The sequence below is a fragment of the Meleagris gallopavo genome, chromosome 1 (assembly GCF_000146605.3).
Source record: "Meleagris gallopavo isolate NT-WF06-2002-E0010 breed Aviagen turkey brand Nicholas breeding stock chromosome 1, Turkey_5.1, whole genome shotgun sequence".
Lineage (NCBI taxonomy): Eukaryota > Metazoa > Chordata > Aves > Galliformes > Phasianidae > Meleagris > Meleagris gallopavo.
Genome location: NC_015011.2, coordinates 16,004,657 through 16,021,096, shown reverse-complemented (window position 1 = coordinate 16,021,096; position 16,440 = coordinate 16,004,657). Strand labels below are relative to the sequence as shown.

General features: G+C 33.4%; 1 protein-coding gene across 1 annotated transcript in view; it reads right to left on the bottom strand.

The window, feature by feature from the left end:
* Positions 1-16,137, bottom strand: part of SEMA3E (semaphorin 3E) — a 66,817-nt gene extending 50,680 nt beyond the window's left edge. Inside the window, exons 1-3 of the mRNA XM_010728349.2 lie at positions 15,981-16,137; positions 9,425-9,484; positions 3,860-3,979 (exon numbers count right to left, since the gene is read on the bottom strand). Of these exons, the coding sequence (XP_010726651.1) occupies positions 3,860-3,979; positions 9,425-9,484; positions 15,981-16,076 (276 nt within the window). The 5' untranslated portion in view covers positions 16,077-16,137. The remainder of the gene's footprint in view (positions 1-3,859; positions 3,980-9,424; positions 9,485-15,980) is intronic.
* Positions 16,138-16,440: the final 303 nt, after the last annotated feature.

Here is a 16,440-nt window from a genome sequence, read left to right as displayed (position 1 = left end):
GGAAGGCAACATTCATCAGGGTCAAAGTATTTAGAGAGACAAAAAAAAAAAACAACTGCTTGTTACTGTCAATAACTACACTTGTATATTTTTAGAAAGGTAATATCTGGCAACAGCTTTACTTAAGTGTACAGCCTGGAAATCCAGATCAGTATGATTTAACTGTAATATAACTACATATATATATGCATATATATTATATATGTATGATAATATAATTATATATATAATATAATATATAATAATATGTTATACATTTAATTTTTCAAATGGGTACGTGGTGTATCTTAACTTAAAGATTCTGATTTCCAGTAATTTCCAAGGAGTAGTGATCCACCAATTAGATAACTAAATTCTGCCTGGTTTTGGGACAAAAGTCTCCTTTTGGTTTCAAATGCTTGTTGATAGGAGCTCAGTTTATAGCAAGACAGCTCAAGCCTGATCTTGATGAGGAATTATAGATTTGTAGCTGAATAAGAATGTAAGACTTGCAGAAGAGGCAGAGTACTCCTTTTTATAAGCTGGCATGTGCCTCACAAAAACATGTTAAATATTGGATTGGAACAGGGATTGCCATACAGCATGAATATAGTCATAAACATGGCTATGGGATATTATCACAGTCCAAAGAAGAGTTGTAACTCTTCATTTGCTTACCAAACATCAATTCAGAAATGGCTGACTTCATGTAAACTTTCATTATTAACCAGTAGCAAAATATATTTTTTCTGCAACATGAAGACTACTGAGCCTGAAGAACAAGAGCCTCAGCTGGACATTTTGTTCCACCAGAACAAAATATTTTGGCTTCTACAGTAAATTTCAAGTGTGAAGGTTGTAGAATATGTAATCCTACTATTTCAATGCCTACAGCTCTAATTGTTATTACCATACACATTATAACTCAAGAACCCTGGTTTTTTTTTTTTTTCCGAAAAGGTCACATCTTGCCTGGACAATTAGCTCAGAAAGTAATACCAAGACTTATGCTTAAGGTAGGAGGCACTAAGCATGCATTTCTTCTATGCATGCATTTCTTCTATTTCTTCTATGCTAATTCCACATGGAAGAGTAAATCTAGCTATATATGCTTTGATAGCTAGGCTTATAGATACAGAGAAGTCTGCTATAACAATTCTTTCCCTATATGTCCAAAAATCTGCAAAGTGTTATTGTTCAAAGAAGGTATATAAACCTCAAATATACCTTGTACTGCCTAGAGACATTCTGTTCAGAAGTTGTTTTTCTACAACTATACTTAGTAATAAAAATGAATTCAGAAAAAATGCATGGAGTATAATGCTGTCATGAGTCTTCAGTGAGGCTGGCTAGGAACCAGCAGTGCCATGTAGAGATTGCTGTATTCCCTAATTAGGATATTTCCATGACTGGACCTAAAGACCTTGGGGAGCAGCTGCCAATCATTTATTATTCTCCTTTCCATGAAAGTCAGACAGAAGGAGATGAGAGCTGAGGTGGAGGAAATTGAAGGACAGTAATTGGAAGTTACTTTCTCAGGATAGTCTCACTGGAGAGATCAACAGAGTTTAAACTGCAATTTTGTAGGACAGATTTGGTTCCTTTACTTTCTGCAGTTACAAGATATCCTTATCCTCCAAGATTACAATTTGCCTACTCAAGCACATACCATGTGTTATTTTTAAACTACTATACGCATGACACCTGTCTTTTTTAATCCTATAGTCAATTTTTCAGATAATGGAAACTGGTATAGCTACTACTTATAGCTCCTGGTGTAGCAAATATGTTTCCTGTATGTCTACACAAACAGAAAAATGGTATTTTTCCCATGACTTCAGTGTGGGTAAAATTTTAGAACTTCAATTTTACATGTGAAAATAATCGACTAAAAGAAGGAAAGAAAAGACAGTGATGTATAAGGGGGGAGTCAAGAGCCACACATTCTTGTATAAAAATTTTGTTTCTCATATTATGTGGCTTTTTTTGTTGATGTTGTTTGTTTGTTTCTATTTTTATCGGCTTGTTGATTAAATAGATTTCCTAAATAAATAGACATTGCTTCTTTTAAACTATCTCAGGAAGTCTGACACAAGGTTCATAATAGGGGCAAAGACATGCAAAGTTTCTTTGTTTTAAAATTGCTTTTAGTTTAGTTCCAGAATTTCAGAAGACAGTCAGATAGTTTCAAATATACGTCCTGTAATGGGTTCTTAACTAATGAACGCTGTTGATTCTAACAGAAGATAATGATGCACAGAATAGACTGGATTCTCATTTCTGGTGTTGTGTGTTGTTTCAGTTTCATTTTTCAAATGTATGCTTCTTTACTCAGGAAGAATTATTAAAAGTTGTACATGTATCTGAAGGAAATACTTTATTATCATATCATATAAGGAGTAGAGTTTATTTTAAAAAATCATACTTGTGTTTAATATTTATTTGAGTCAACTACATATTTTAAATCAGTTCTAGCCTCTATCCTTTGTTTTCCTGTTTTTGATTCTGACCAGAACATCAATAAACAATACTGCAGGTATGAGAAAAGTATGAAATATAGCTTCTATGACTTGCCGGGCACAAAACTGTTAGCTAAATATGGAATGGCAATTTAATTGTGATGTAAAAAAACAGAATAAAACCAGATTGTTTGGAGAACTTAAGCTGAAACTGAGTAATTCTGATATAGAATAACATGGAGTAGGTTGGATTGGGGTGGGCTGGAGTAACATTCACTTTATAGTTGCATACTTAAGTATAAGAAATCACACAAAACAAGATAAAAGTTTGGCAAGAAACAGTAACAAAAAAACATCATCACCATCAATAACAACAACAAAAAAATGTAGTGTATATTTACAGTGTTTCCGTCTGAAATGAAGGTAGCCAGATCATAAACATAATTCAAAGCCAATCTTTAATTTTCTAGGATAGCAGACTTGTTCCAAATTGTGTAGGTTCATCTGCATAAAACTTTAAATATAATGCATTTTCGTTTCCCTTTTTAATAGGTACAAATCAACTGATTCTTCCATAAACAGTGGGATTCCCTATCAATTTTTTTCCTCAGAGTAGAATAAACAATTTCTTCAGCATTACTAGATATATGAAAGGGATAGTTTTAAGTGTACATTTTCAAAATTGAATTTCAATTTTAATGTTTCCATTTGGATTTCCAAGGTTCACACCTAGGAGTATAATACATACCTTTACCTTATTAAATGTGGAGAAATTCAGTCCCTCAAGAAGGCTTCTCTTTGTTTATTTGTTTGTTTGTTTATTTTTGTGGGGAATTTCAGGCTATACTCATTAATTCCAGAGTTTTTTTTAGACTATACATAGGAGCAGGATATAAGCAAGATCAGTCAGTCAGCATTTATGTGTCCATATAGTAATACATAGTTTACTGGTATAACCTTGACAAGGTTAACTGCCTAAGTATATTTAAAATGAGAGATTTGTGTATTTAGTGATTCTTTAATACTGGTCTAATCTAATGATTTCAAACAGTTAAAATTGTTATCAATTGTTATACTTGCTGAATATAATCAACAATAAGTAGCTGAAATCAATAAAAGAACAATTAAGATATTCCACATTCTGTCTAACTAAGTATGTACAATACAGTACATTATTTCCTAAAACAAGAATAAATATTGACTTGAAGTTCTTTGGCTAATTCTCCAAAATATAATTTCAATCATTAATTAGTTCCCCTATTCTCAATTTTGGACAATTATCACATTTCATTTGGGAAAATGTCTCCTATATGATTTGTATGAGAACTCCCAGCACTTCAATTTAAATATTTATTTTTAACCATAGAGGCTTTGCTGTTATATAGGCGAGAAGAATCATTACTGTAAAACAAATTTCTTACCTCTGATGGATGTCCAACTCTTACAAAAGTACAAACTGGATCAAAAGCTCCTGTTCCACAAGCCAGAAGATGTGTTCTGTTGTATCGGTGAAGGACACGGATGTAATTAGCACATTCATCCTAGTTCACATAAAATATAAACATAGGAAAATCTTAGCATTTCTGTTAAAAATGATAAAAAATAAAATAACTTTTTTTTTTTAATATCTTAAGTATCAGATGATTTTTCATGTTGAGAATTTCTTTTCTGTTATTTATAAAACTTTAGTTTTCCCACTTTATACTACTACTTCAGTCTCACCAAATCCATGAATGAACACTTACAACATGTTTAGAAGGAAGTTTAGAGCTCTGATTTATCACAATTCACTCTAGGCACTTAACTAGTCAGGAGTGATTGAATTATAAAACATATTTGGTGCTTCTTCAACCTTAGATACATTTCAAAAATCTAGATATTTGTTTCATTAACTTTTATTACATGCAGTATGCATTAAAATGAGAGCAGGACATATGAGCAGTCAACAAATGGCTTATTTATCAAGTTAAATGAACTTTATTTCAAGAAAGTAACACTTTTATTTTCTTTTTCCATAAGACTACTGCAAATGTGTGTGTGTGTGTGTGTGTAATGCATTACTAATCAATACTTTTTATATTGTATAGCCTCATGCTTTTTTAAGTTCCACCATTCAAGTCCTCCTTTGAAGAAGAAATTATTCAGTTTCCCCAAGGCAATATCCTGGGACTCATTAGTGTATTTGCAGCTTCATAAATATTACAATTAACAAACTTACAAGCATTGTTTTGAGTTGTGGGGTCATTACAATTCCTTTGCTAAACTAGAAGCAGAGACTGAATAAAGTTATTTATTTTGGGACTCCGCTGACTTGGTTTATCAGGGTTTTTATCATTACGTAGCATTTTCTGTGTGTGAAGGAAAATTCTATTCATTTTCTTTAGTTGTGTGATCTTTCTATTATTCAGACCCTGGATTTTAAGATGTTAATATCAAGTATAAGGCAATTGTAATGAGATTAATCTCAGCTAACTATAGCCATTTTGAAGTTTTTGGTTCTAACCTAAGCTTTTCTTCTAGACTCTTTCAGTAGTCAATAAAGAAGCTCATATATCTCCAAAAAGCAAATAAATTTATCCTAAAATTAGTGTGTAAAAGAGAGTGGAGGAATTTCATTTTGGAAATTTTTCTCTTTCACTCCAGTTTTCAGACTAGATGAGAAAAATCTTGGGTTTTAATGCCCATCTGCAAGAAGTTAATGTCCCAAAGAATAACTCTGTAGTGGAGTCATGGAAAGAATTCACATAGCCACATTAAATTCAAAACTAAGAATCTGCCTTTCTTTTTTCTTCAATCCTTTGCATCATTCAGTGCAAGTGTTCAAATTTATGAAGCAAAAAGAGAGAAAAAAAAAACAACACCAAAACTCATATGGAAAAACTATCCTTTGTAATATGCTTCTCCTTAGCCTTTAAATGAGAGGATATATCATGGTAACTGAGAGTTATTTTTGCCAATAGGATGGTCAACTCGAACATAAGGGTTTAAAACAAAATAATGGGGAAAAGAGTTATCAGCAACCCTGCAAAAGAGTGATGGACAAGGTCAATGAATATGGGCATATAGTGATGTGACAGGAATTGGAACACAAAATCAACAAAAAGGAGTCACTTTCAGCACTTGAATGTAAGCAAGGAAGTATCTACCAGGAACCTTAGGGAGAAACCCAGCATGCTGGAGTGCCTCTCTGTTCCTGTATGATAATGCATGCAGTATGAACAATAAAGATGATGAGTTAGGGATATACATGCAATTGCAATACTATGATGTTGCTGTGATCACGGAGATTTTGTTGGATGGCTGCCATGAGGGAGCGTTGCAATGGTAGGATGCAGGCTTTTCGGGGAGGATAGGAAGGGGATCTGTTGCAGCAGGTGAGATAAAGGGGTGTTGTCCTTTATGTGAGAGAGCAGTTAGAGCGCATTGAGTTCTGCCTGGAGATGGATGAGGAGCCAACTGAGAGTTTATGTTTTATAATTTAATCACTCCTGACTAATTAAGTGCCTAGAGTAAATTGTGATAAATCAGAGCTCTAATCCCTATGGACAGGGATAGGTGACATCATCACTGATACATGCTCTCGGCTACATGAAAAAGTAGAATGAATAGATGAGGCCTTCTGCAGACAGATAAGAACCTCACATTCATAGGATCTGATTATCATAGAGACTAGGCATCTGTGCACCAGCTACTTTTTTATGTGTGCCTGCTTGACCAGAGTGGGGTGGTCATTCACTGAATATTTGAAGGAAGCAGGAAACCTACACAGGCATGCAACCTATTGTATAATTAAATATGTATATGCAAAGGACAAATAAAACTTGTTTAATATCATACGTTTCTGGAAACTTAAAAAAAAAAATTGTTTTTTTCTATGTGATCTTTCACCTGGTCAGGATTTTTTAGACCCACTGAAAAAAGCCCTGAATGTCAGCTGATAGAGAATAAATGAGTTCATATAAGTGGGATGACATCATTTATACATCAGTTAGTACTCAAAGACAGAAATACAAGAAATTTTACTTGTGCTTCACAAATGTTTTCTAACCAGCAGCAGTGGAATGGCAACTTAAAGGATGCTTTGTAATTTTAAAATAGGTGCTTCACTTGGCACTGATGCTGTCTTCCCTCCCTACCCAAGTATGACCTTCCTGTCTTATAGTCCTCTGTTCTGCCTCTGTGCTGTTGTGCTTTTTTATCCATGGTTTCCTTTTGTTATCCACATATCTCTTCGTCTTTGTCTCAAAAGAGCTTTAGAAGGAGAGAGATCTTAGGATTATTTTTCTCTCTGCATGGGTTATAGATTTTTTTTTCTACGCGTCTTCATAGAAATGCCTGACATTTTCTGCAGATAAAAAACAGGATAAGACAGACACCAAATATAGAAAAAGTAATTCCAAATGTCTACGCTTTATCAAAATTATATACAAATTGGAAAAGGTGCTATTCTGGGAACCATCAGACAAATAGTTTTTGCTGCTGGCCCCTCTAATAATATCCTATACACGTAAGAAGGAAGAGATGCATCATGCAGGAGAACATTAAAATAAGTCATCTTCCTACTTCCTACTTAAACAATTAAATATTGTGGTAATCTTTAGGAGACTTCTTGCATTATTAGATCAGTGGAATTTTATTAATCTGAAGTTTCTTGATGTGAAATTTAGTCATAACAACAGAATTTGGTTTTTATTTCTGAATGATTTCCAGTGCTGATAAACTAATTGAAAGGACCAAAAGCTCTCACACTACAGGCCAACAGGTGTGTTTCCTGGCACACAGGATGAAAGTTTTCTGAAACTATATTTATGACTACAATAGTTGAAGTTTTACTGCTACAATATCTACTGATAACCTTATACAGGTTGTAAAAGCTTAGCAAAGTGTCCTGTTGTTTAATATCAGTATGGCTAGTAAAGAATGTGTAAAGTTTCTCAATACTGAAATGCATGTTACATATCGGTCTTGCATAATATCATTTGCACAGTTAGCACCAGATATTTTGCAAAGGAAAATAAAGAAGGAAATAGCATGGAAATAAATAAGAAGTCTTTGAAAGATAATTGATGAGTTGTTTGTTTGTTTTTTGTTTTTTGTTTTTTTTCTCAGAGACTTTATATTGTGAAAAATAGAATTCTGAACTTACAAATATCAAACCGTTGATTTTAAGTTATAAGGCCATTAAGCCAATATTCATTTATGGATATTAAAAAAAAAAAAGAAAAAAGAAAAGGAAGATGAAAAGGCAAATAATAGAAAATGTTTTGTTTGCAATTTAGCTTCTTTTCAGGTTGAGCAATTGCAGTACAGTAAGTACTGAGCATGCTAATGAAAATTACTAAGGATTCCCTGGAATTAATTAGCTGTACCCATTCAAGTTGTCCCACACATAATTAGGAGTCACACAAGGATCAGAATATTAATTGATATTGTTTGGCATTAAAATATTTACAGCTTTCACAATTTTAATGTCTTTTTCTCAGAGACTCCAATTCTGGAGTCTTGTATTTTATGTTGGTTTTTTTTTAATTCTGTGCTTTTCTTTTTAAAAATTGGAGCACTTGACTTTCACATTACTTGGAAAATATGGGAAACATATTAATTTTTTAAATTATCACATTCGTCCCAGTGCATATTTGAAGGCACACTGTCAGACTGGATTTTAAAAGATTTCAAATTTTAGGGAATCTCACGATTCTGAGGGGGAAAACTTTACATTACATTGGAACACCTGTAACTATTTATGTATTTATTTAACCCAAATAATATTTTCAAAATATAGAAAATACATCTAATGTGTAGTGTTGAAGGAAAGGTGGCAGGGCTTTAACAGTAGTAAGAACTTCTGGCTAGGGATCATATTAAGTAAAACTGAAACACTTTATATTTTGGATTCATTTAATATGACCATGAAGTTCAGATAATATAGAAAAACACTATATTCAACCAAAGGCATCTGAAAATCTCAAGGCTCCAAAAGCATCCAGAAAAATGCAACGAACGAGTAATATAAGTACAAAATGATCAGTTCTAAGCCAGGTTAGCGTGAGGAGTAATGTACTATGCTGTTGTTTTTATTATTATTGTTATACTATTTTCCATCTGATTCACCTATTCTCTTGATGTGGACATTTCAAGAAAAATTTTTATTGGATCCCAGACTTCACTCTGATTATGTGGTGGTTATCATCAAGGCTGTTTGTTTGCTGTGCTTTTGCAGAAAGCATTTTGCCCGTCTATGTTCCTATTGCTGTTGCTGTAAAACTATCATCATTATCAAATCGGTGTGAGCTCTTGCAGCTGTGAGATTTACTAGGTGTCTTATGTGCTCTGTTTTGATGAGTTGCAGATAATGAGCTTGGTGCACTGCAAAATTATAGAGAGCTTCCATCCAGAAGAAGTTTCATCTTGTGGTGTAAATGATACCAGACTCTGTGGATTGGTGAGCTTTCATGTCTTCTTCTGGGAAATGATTAAAGTTTAAGCATTGAATCACAACAACAGCAGAGCTTCTGGGTTCATTAAAATACAATATTTATATGTCAGAAAAACTGTGGGGCAAAATTACACTTTATAATTACTGATAATTTTGTTACTTTTTTAATGCATTCTAAAGATTCTAAATTTTAAAAGTGATTTGGAATGTGAAAAAGTTTGAACACAGAATGTAATCCATGTGTATGAAAAGAAAGAGAAAAAGAATTGGGAGAAGGGAATTACTAAGGTACCTTCCTTGGTATCATTAGAAAAAAACATTAGGAGAAAGTTCAAATGATCAAAATGTTCATTAACTGTTTATGAGCTGCTTTGAAAAGCAATTAAACTAATAATTTAGTATATTCGTGGTGGTTACACAATTTTAAGCTTCAACACACAATTATGTCTCTGCTTTGATCTGTCTGAAAGTTAGACATTCCTGAGTCCTTGTTTTAGATCAGCAAAAGCTATAATTAAAATATATTTGACTTATAATAGATAATACTTACAGCATCTCTTCCTTTAATTATGCATTCTTCTGCTTGAAGAGGTGTACTAGGCCAATGGATCTGAAAAAGAAAACAAATAAAAATAGAAAATAGTACAATTTGTAGTCTGATGTTAAAATTTTTCCACTGTTTTTCATGCGAGACTCTTTTATTGTATGTTATTACAATTAATCGAGCTTCTATTACGTTTTGAACAGATTTCAAGTGAAATAATTACCCTCTAAATATCTATATAAGTGTATAATAATGTAATAAATATTTTGTATCATGAAAGTTTTGCTTGGGTTAACTCAGCTAAATTAATATTAGTAAACAGAATACAAACAAAATATATTAGACAATTTATATAACTTCAGTAGAAATGTTGTTGATTAATTTTCAGTGACTTGCAACAATTTCCCATAAAGAATTAATTTTGAACTACTGATTTCCTGTTTTAAGTGGCACTTAGGAAAGAAACTGGCTTATAGAAGGCCATTATTTGCCTTCTTGGAGTAAGATCAGCTCTTCCCAGTCTATTGCTGAATGCCAAATTACGCAAGTAGAATTTTTTTTCAGTTATCTATTGTTTAAAATTTATTTTTCATTACAAAAGCATGATTTGTTTGGATTAAAACAATGTTAAACAATGAGCAGACTGGAATGATTATTTCATTTCTTAGAATTTTTAAAAGTGAAAACAAAAACGTTCACTTCCGTGATATCTGGCTTGGCTGAAATCAAGTAAGTGTGAAAAATTGTCTCATCATTAAGACTTTTTTGTCAGTAGTGTTATTGTTGCTGTTAATTCCTTCTTTTAAACTTTTTGTGCAGTTGTATTAATTGAGATTTTTTGAAGTAATTCTAACACAAAAATCTAAGCATTTATGATAAATTATAAATTGTGGAAGTCTACTAGAAAGTGCTTGAAATTATGGAATCATAGAATGTTTTGGCACAGAAAGGACTTTAAATAGTATCAAGTTCCAATCCTCCTGCCATGGACAGGAACACCTTCCATTAATCAAATTGCCCAAATCTCTATCCAGTATGCCCTTGAACACTTTCAAGAATGGAGCATCCACTGATTTTGTTTTGTGTTGTTTTTTTTTTGCCTATTAGTGGTGCAAGAGAATGTTAGGAATGAAGAAACTGAGAAACCACATCATGAATGAAACACTTGACTCTGTAACCTAATATAAAATATATTGTTTGTAGGTGATTATATTTGTATTTGGATACTTAGTCCCAGTGCAATTAAAAATATTTTATATGCATATTCTCCACTTTTAATGGGTGCTGAATTAGATTCATAAACACAATTAAGGGAGAGACAAAACTCCAGGATATAACTCAATTTTCACCCCTTGTCTGAAAGTTTGACAAGTGGCTGCAGAGTAAGCAACAAGGCTTTGTTCCATAGCATACTCTGAAGAGAAGTGGGGGATGTGTGCCTCTTGCAGAGGTGAAGGGCTTTGTCTCCTGAGTGAATTGCTCTCATCAAAAGGCTCATGAGCAGCAGGAGCTATCCTATATCTCTATATCTACCACTTCTACTGTGGATCTGCTTTCTAAAACTGCCTCCTGCACATTGTCTTCTACAAATGAAATCCTGTTTCTGTTGTTGGCTTCAGCCATTGCATTGCCTATTGGGATACATATCATAGCTTGTTGTAGCTGAAGGTGCCTAATGAAAGGATAAATATAAGGGATCATCTCTGTACCTTTTCCAGAAGGTGAGAAGAGGTGTAGAAATCTATCTTAGATGCCTATAGCCATTTAACTATGTCTAAGCCAAACCAATGTTTATAGCCCAAAATAGCTCCTTACAAGGCTTATGAGTCTCAGTACAAATAGGCATTAAGATCGTCAAAATTCTTATAGACTACAGGCTAAAAGAAACTGACTTTTCTGTCATAGGAAATTAAAAAAAAACTGAAAAAAGCTAATTTATTTATTTTAATCCTGAAAACAGAAAAGCTGTTTGGTCTGTCTGCTATGATCATTTGCAAAGAAATTGACAGTAAATGGCTCAAGATAGTAACACTATATTAAAGGATATTTGTGTTATTATTTCATTTTTCCTTTTTTTGGGATAAATGGGATGTTTGTGCTGCATGGATATCCAGATATTAGCCAGCTGTAATGGTAGCCTTTAACTTGCCACATGTATGTTTTCCTAATGTTTATGCTTTAGTGTTATGAAAACTACCAACCTTATCTCTGAGTTGGTTCTTTGCCAGAATTAAAATCTTTTGGCAAACTGATGGTATCAAGTGTTGGGAAATTTTTGTGTGCATCTAGACTGGAATAACGTCATACTAACATAGATTTCACAGGGCTGCAAACTTGATCTTTTGCTTGGACAAAACTATTCAAAACTTGTCAGCACTGCAGACTACTGTGAAGTAAATTTTTAAATTGCTTGTTTAATGATAGTTTCTCATCTTGCACTACAAAACTATTATCCTTGGGAACTGGATGGTATAATTCTATCACTGTATTGAAGGAAAAAAAGTTATGTTTTTTTTCTTTATAGACAAAAAGAAAAAAAAAGAAATCATAGGGCAGTACAAATGATAGCTACTGAGTAAATTCAGAGAGGAATCAAAATTTAATTGGATCTGGAATCCTAATTAGTATCTCCAAATAGCTTTCCTGTTCAGTCACTAGTCTCGAAAAACAAGATAGCATGCCTAATGAAAGCTAATTTCAGGAAACTATATGAACTTTATAGCATTGTTAGCTACAATGGACTACTGTGTGAGCTAGTCTGAACTCTAGAATATTGCAGAGCAATTAAGCAATTCAACCTTCCAGTCATTGTCTTGAATTAGTAAATTGTGCTTAATGAACAGATAGATTGTTTTTGTCTGAGACACAAATTCTGAAAAAAATAACTGCTTTTGTGTGGTAGATGTTACTTGTATCGACATACATATCATCTTAACTCTCGGGAATTAATTCCAGGGAATAATCAAGTTCGCTGCTAAATCATGTACTTCTTATTTCCATTTTTATATTTTCCTGTGATATTCAAAGGAGATGCAAGCAATGCCTGCTCTTGCAGCCTGGTGTTCTGGCAACCAGCTCTGAAGTGAAAATACAGATAGCTCTACCAGAGGTAAGAAAGGCATTATATATTGTGGAGATTCTATTGCATTTTGCAGTGTCTATATAAATCCTAATCTGAAGTTATCTCATAATGGACCAGAAACTGTACATTGAAAGCTGTCTGCACAAGCTTATGCAGGAATGCTTGTCTTAATAGCAAGCCCTTTGTGAACACTTTGAAGAAGAAGCTATGATAAACAGCTATCTGTAAAGAGTTTTTGGACAAATAGGGAATGCATTTTAATTTCCTTTCTACAAGAGAATAAGTAGAATCAACAGTTATCCTTCTCTGTGAGCTCTTAGATCACTCGCAGTGAGCTACTAGCATTGATTCATTTGCTGTCGAAAAGACCTGCTCTGGTCATCAATAAAATTAACTTTTTAAAATTCGCACCAGATATCAAATAAGTTCTCTATCAGCTTGTTACATCATTACAGGACTTAAATACTTTGGATCAAATCCCAAATATGTTTAATGTTTGATTCTAAAAGTGGTGTGAAAAAAAATTATATCTGGAGAGAAAGCAAAGGTCATATGGAGGGAACTCTGAAGATTTGCCTTTACACATGATTTCAAGTACTTGTCTGGCTTTAATTCTCTGTAAATACTAATATCCACATTTCATAGACAGTAGCTTTGTTTCAAGAGCTAGTGGTAAGGCATACTAAACACTGTCAGCAAGATAATTTCTGAATATCATAAGCAAAGAGAGAAACAGCTAATGCAAACAAATACAAATAAAAACAAATACAAAGTAGGCGAAAGAAATATGACAGGTGAAGAACTGAGATACATAGAAGGACTATGCCATGGTTGAAATCTCTACTCTGAACTCCAGATTTCCCAGACAGTGCAACAGGAATAGTTTTCTTCTCTGAGAAATATTTTCCATTTGCACTCATCTTTTCTTTAATGTGTATTAATGCTACTCTGAACAATATGTGCCTAATATAATTTTGGTAGGTATATACACAAACAATTAATAGTATACCAAAAGAAACCTATGATCTATCTTTCAGAGTGCTTCTTCATGTATGACAGCTGAACTGTGCTGAACCTTAAGAAACTTAAATCGGTTTATTAAATGCAGATTTATAGGATACATATCTCATATAAAATGAGTTTGTTGGAAATGCTGGATTATTTTGGCAGACAATAATTCCCAAAGAAAAGGCAATTTATATCCACCCAGCATTTTGTTGTTTTCTTTTGGAGAACTCCTAATAATCTTGCTAGAACTATCTGAGGAACTGCAGGGTCATTTTGTGGCAGAAGAGATATATTTCTGACTGGGAGTGGGGTTTAGTTTGGTTTTTAGACTGCATGTTCATATTATAAATTGTAGAAAATATTATGCCAGTGGATTAAAACACATCAACTACTTTCTGGAATGCAGAAAAAAAAAAAGATCAATGAAGTCTACCCAAAGATGCCAAATATCTGAAACAAATATGCCTTGCATCCTAGAGAGAGAATAAAACCCAGAAACTTGCCTCCTTCTTATATTTTTGGTAGGTTATAACTGGTATCTTAGATTAAGTAAACTAAAATCTTCAGTTGGAAAAAAAAAAAGGTCAAAGGCTAACCAATACATAGTTAAAGGAAGCTTAATATAAAACTTTGATAATAATGAATCAACATATCTCTTTTTTTCCCCTAAGAACTTTCCCTAGCATATCTCATTAATTAAGCTTTAATATAACATAAATGTTTCATTCTAGACTTTTCCTGATATCGCAGTGGGATACTTAAATTTTCCCTAGTTATTGCTGAATGAGATCTGTGCTGAGTAAACGTTGGGAAAAGAGAAAAGGAATATGACAAGGGAGCTGAGACCCAGTGAGGTCACGTTTCCAAATGTGTAAGGTCAAGCTCCATTTATTCCAGTGTCTCGTCTTTTGCACATCATAAAAGCAGGCATGCAGAGCTTCCATTAATTTTCATGTCCTGCGCACAGGTCTCAAGACTGAGAATATAGTTTCAGAGTAAAGAGCTGATCTTCTATCTAAAAACAACAAGAAATAGTGTAACAAATTTAAGAGTGTATCCAGATGATACAATGGTGGTTTGTCAGAAGTGTAAAAAATTGTATCCTATCATCTTTCTTCATACAGATTTACTACCAAATGGGAAAGAAGAGGAGGGAAGAAAAGCTCATTTTTATAAAAATAGCTGCTTCTTGAATGTCTTTACATCCCTGACCTCTAATATAATGTCACAGGATGTTAATAATTTTTACCAAATGGAAAAGGAATTTATTTATACCTCACTGTGCAGGAACACAGCTCAGTATGTAGTAGTGCACTCTGAGAAGTTAAAAAGTATCGTTTTAATATATTTTATTAACTGTTTATAAAAAGGATAAAACATATTCTTTCACAGTCATGGAGCAAATGGAGATAAAAAAAGGCCACTTAGTGCAAAGCTGACCAGGGTGTTGGCATGATAATATGTTATTCACTTACAAGTAGGAGAAAAAAATAAAAGAATTTGATACACAAGTCTAGTGATCATTGGAGTACTAAGATTAACAAAAGTCATTTTTCTCTAGAGTACTTTATTTACTTGCATTTTCATTCATTTAATCATTTGAGAATGAATGAAAATATATCAACTCATGGAAGAAATTTTAAAAACCAGGAAAACTAAAGTATTTCAAAGTATCTTTTATTCTTAGTCAGCATGATTGTGGAAGGAGTAGTGGTCCCACAACCTCACTGCACCACCACATGCCTCCAGTCCTAGCTACCAAGTGCAGAAGGAAGCCAGGGCCCACATCAACAAATACTCAAATCTCTACTTCAGTTGCCAGTTTGCCAATCAGCTATGGTATCTATTATGTACCAAGCTCACTGGTATGATTATGACATGAACCACCCTTCTCCCACAGATCTCTGAGTAGACTTCAAATGAAATTTTCATTCAGTACTTACCAGTGCTGGCTTTTAGCCAGTGATGCATTTTCTAAAGAGAGGTAGAATATAATCAAAACATTTTTGTTATAGTTTATGTACTTTTCTGGGGGATGGGGAGAGGAGAGGGAGGGTATATGTGTTTGGTGTTTTTTGTGCTTTGTTTTTCTTTTTTTCTTTTTTTTATAGAAAAACTACACTAATAAAAGGGAAAGATCATTCCTTAGTTACATGTCGGAGATGTAGACATCAGGTGTGTATAAAGTGCTGTGTGATGTTCTAAATTTTAGTAAACATGCTGAAAAACAGTGGGAAATAACTTTCAGTATCCCCAAGCTCTCTTCACTGAGAGAGACCCTATGAGATATTCCTGGAAATGAAATGATAATTGATGTATTTTTCCTACAGGTAAACATGACATTAAAATTCATACACAAAATGTCAGTGTTTACAAGAACACCATTATCTCATTTCCAATCATGCAAACTCTGATATTCTATGCTATGCATTGTAACACAAAGTGACGAACATATATATCTTTTTACTCCACCTCTCGGTAGTTGTTGCTGATTCGATCCAAACTGAGGGAGTACAAGAGGTCTCTTCCTCCCACGAACAGTCGCTCTTGATACTCATCCAGGAGCATTATATGAAGACCAAGATATCCAAATGGGCTATGAAAGACTGACGTCCTGTTTAAATCCCAGAGCTCTGAAATGCAATCAGAGTGTGCGTGATAAATACCAAAGAGCTTAACATCATGGCTTCATTTTCATATTCTCCTAGGGAACTAGACAAGAATTTGTGAGACATTAAAATGCTAATCATATAATCTTTGAGTAAGAAAGATACACTAAACACCTGGGAACAATTTTCAAAATGAGCCAGCTCTCTAGGAGACTTGCATGTGAATTTTACATCATAATCTTTGTGCTCAATATATCAAGAGGTGAGGATGGGAGAGAATAAGCTTTCTCCAAAACATTTTCTGAAAGGAAAAAAACACTGCT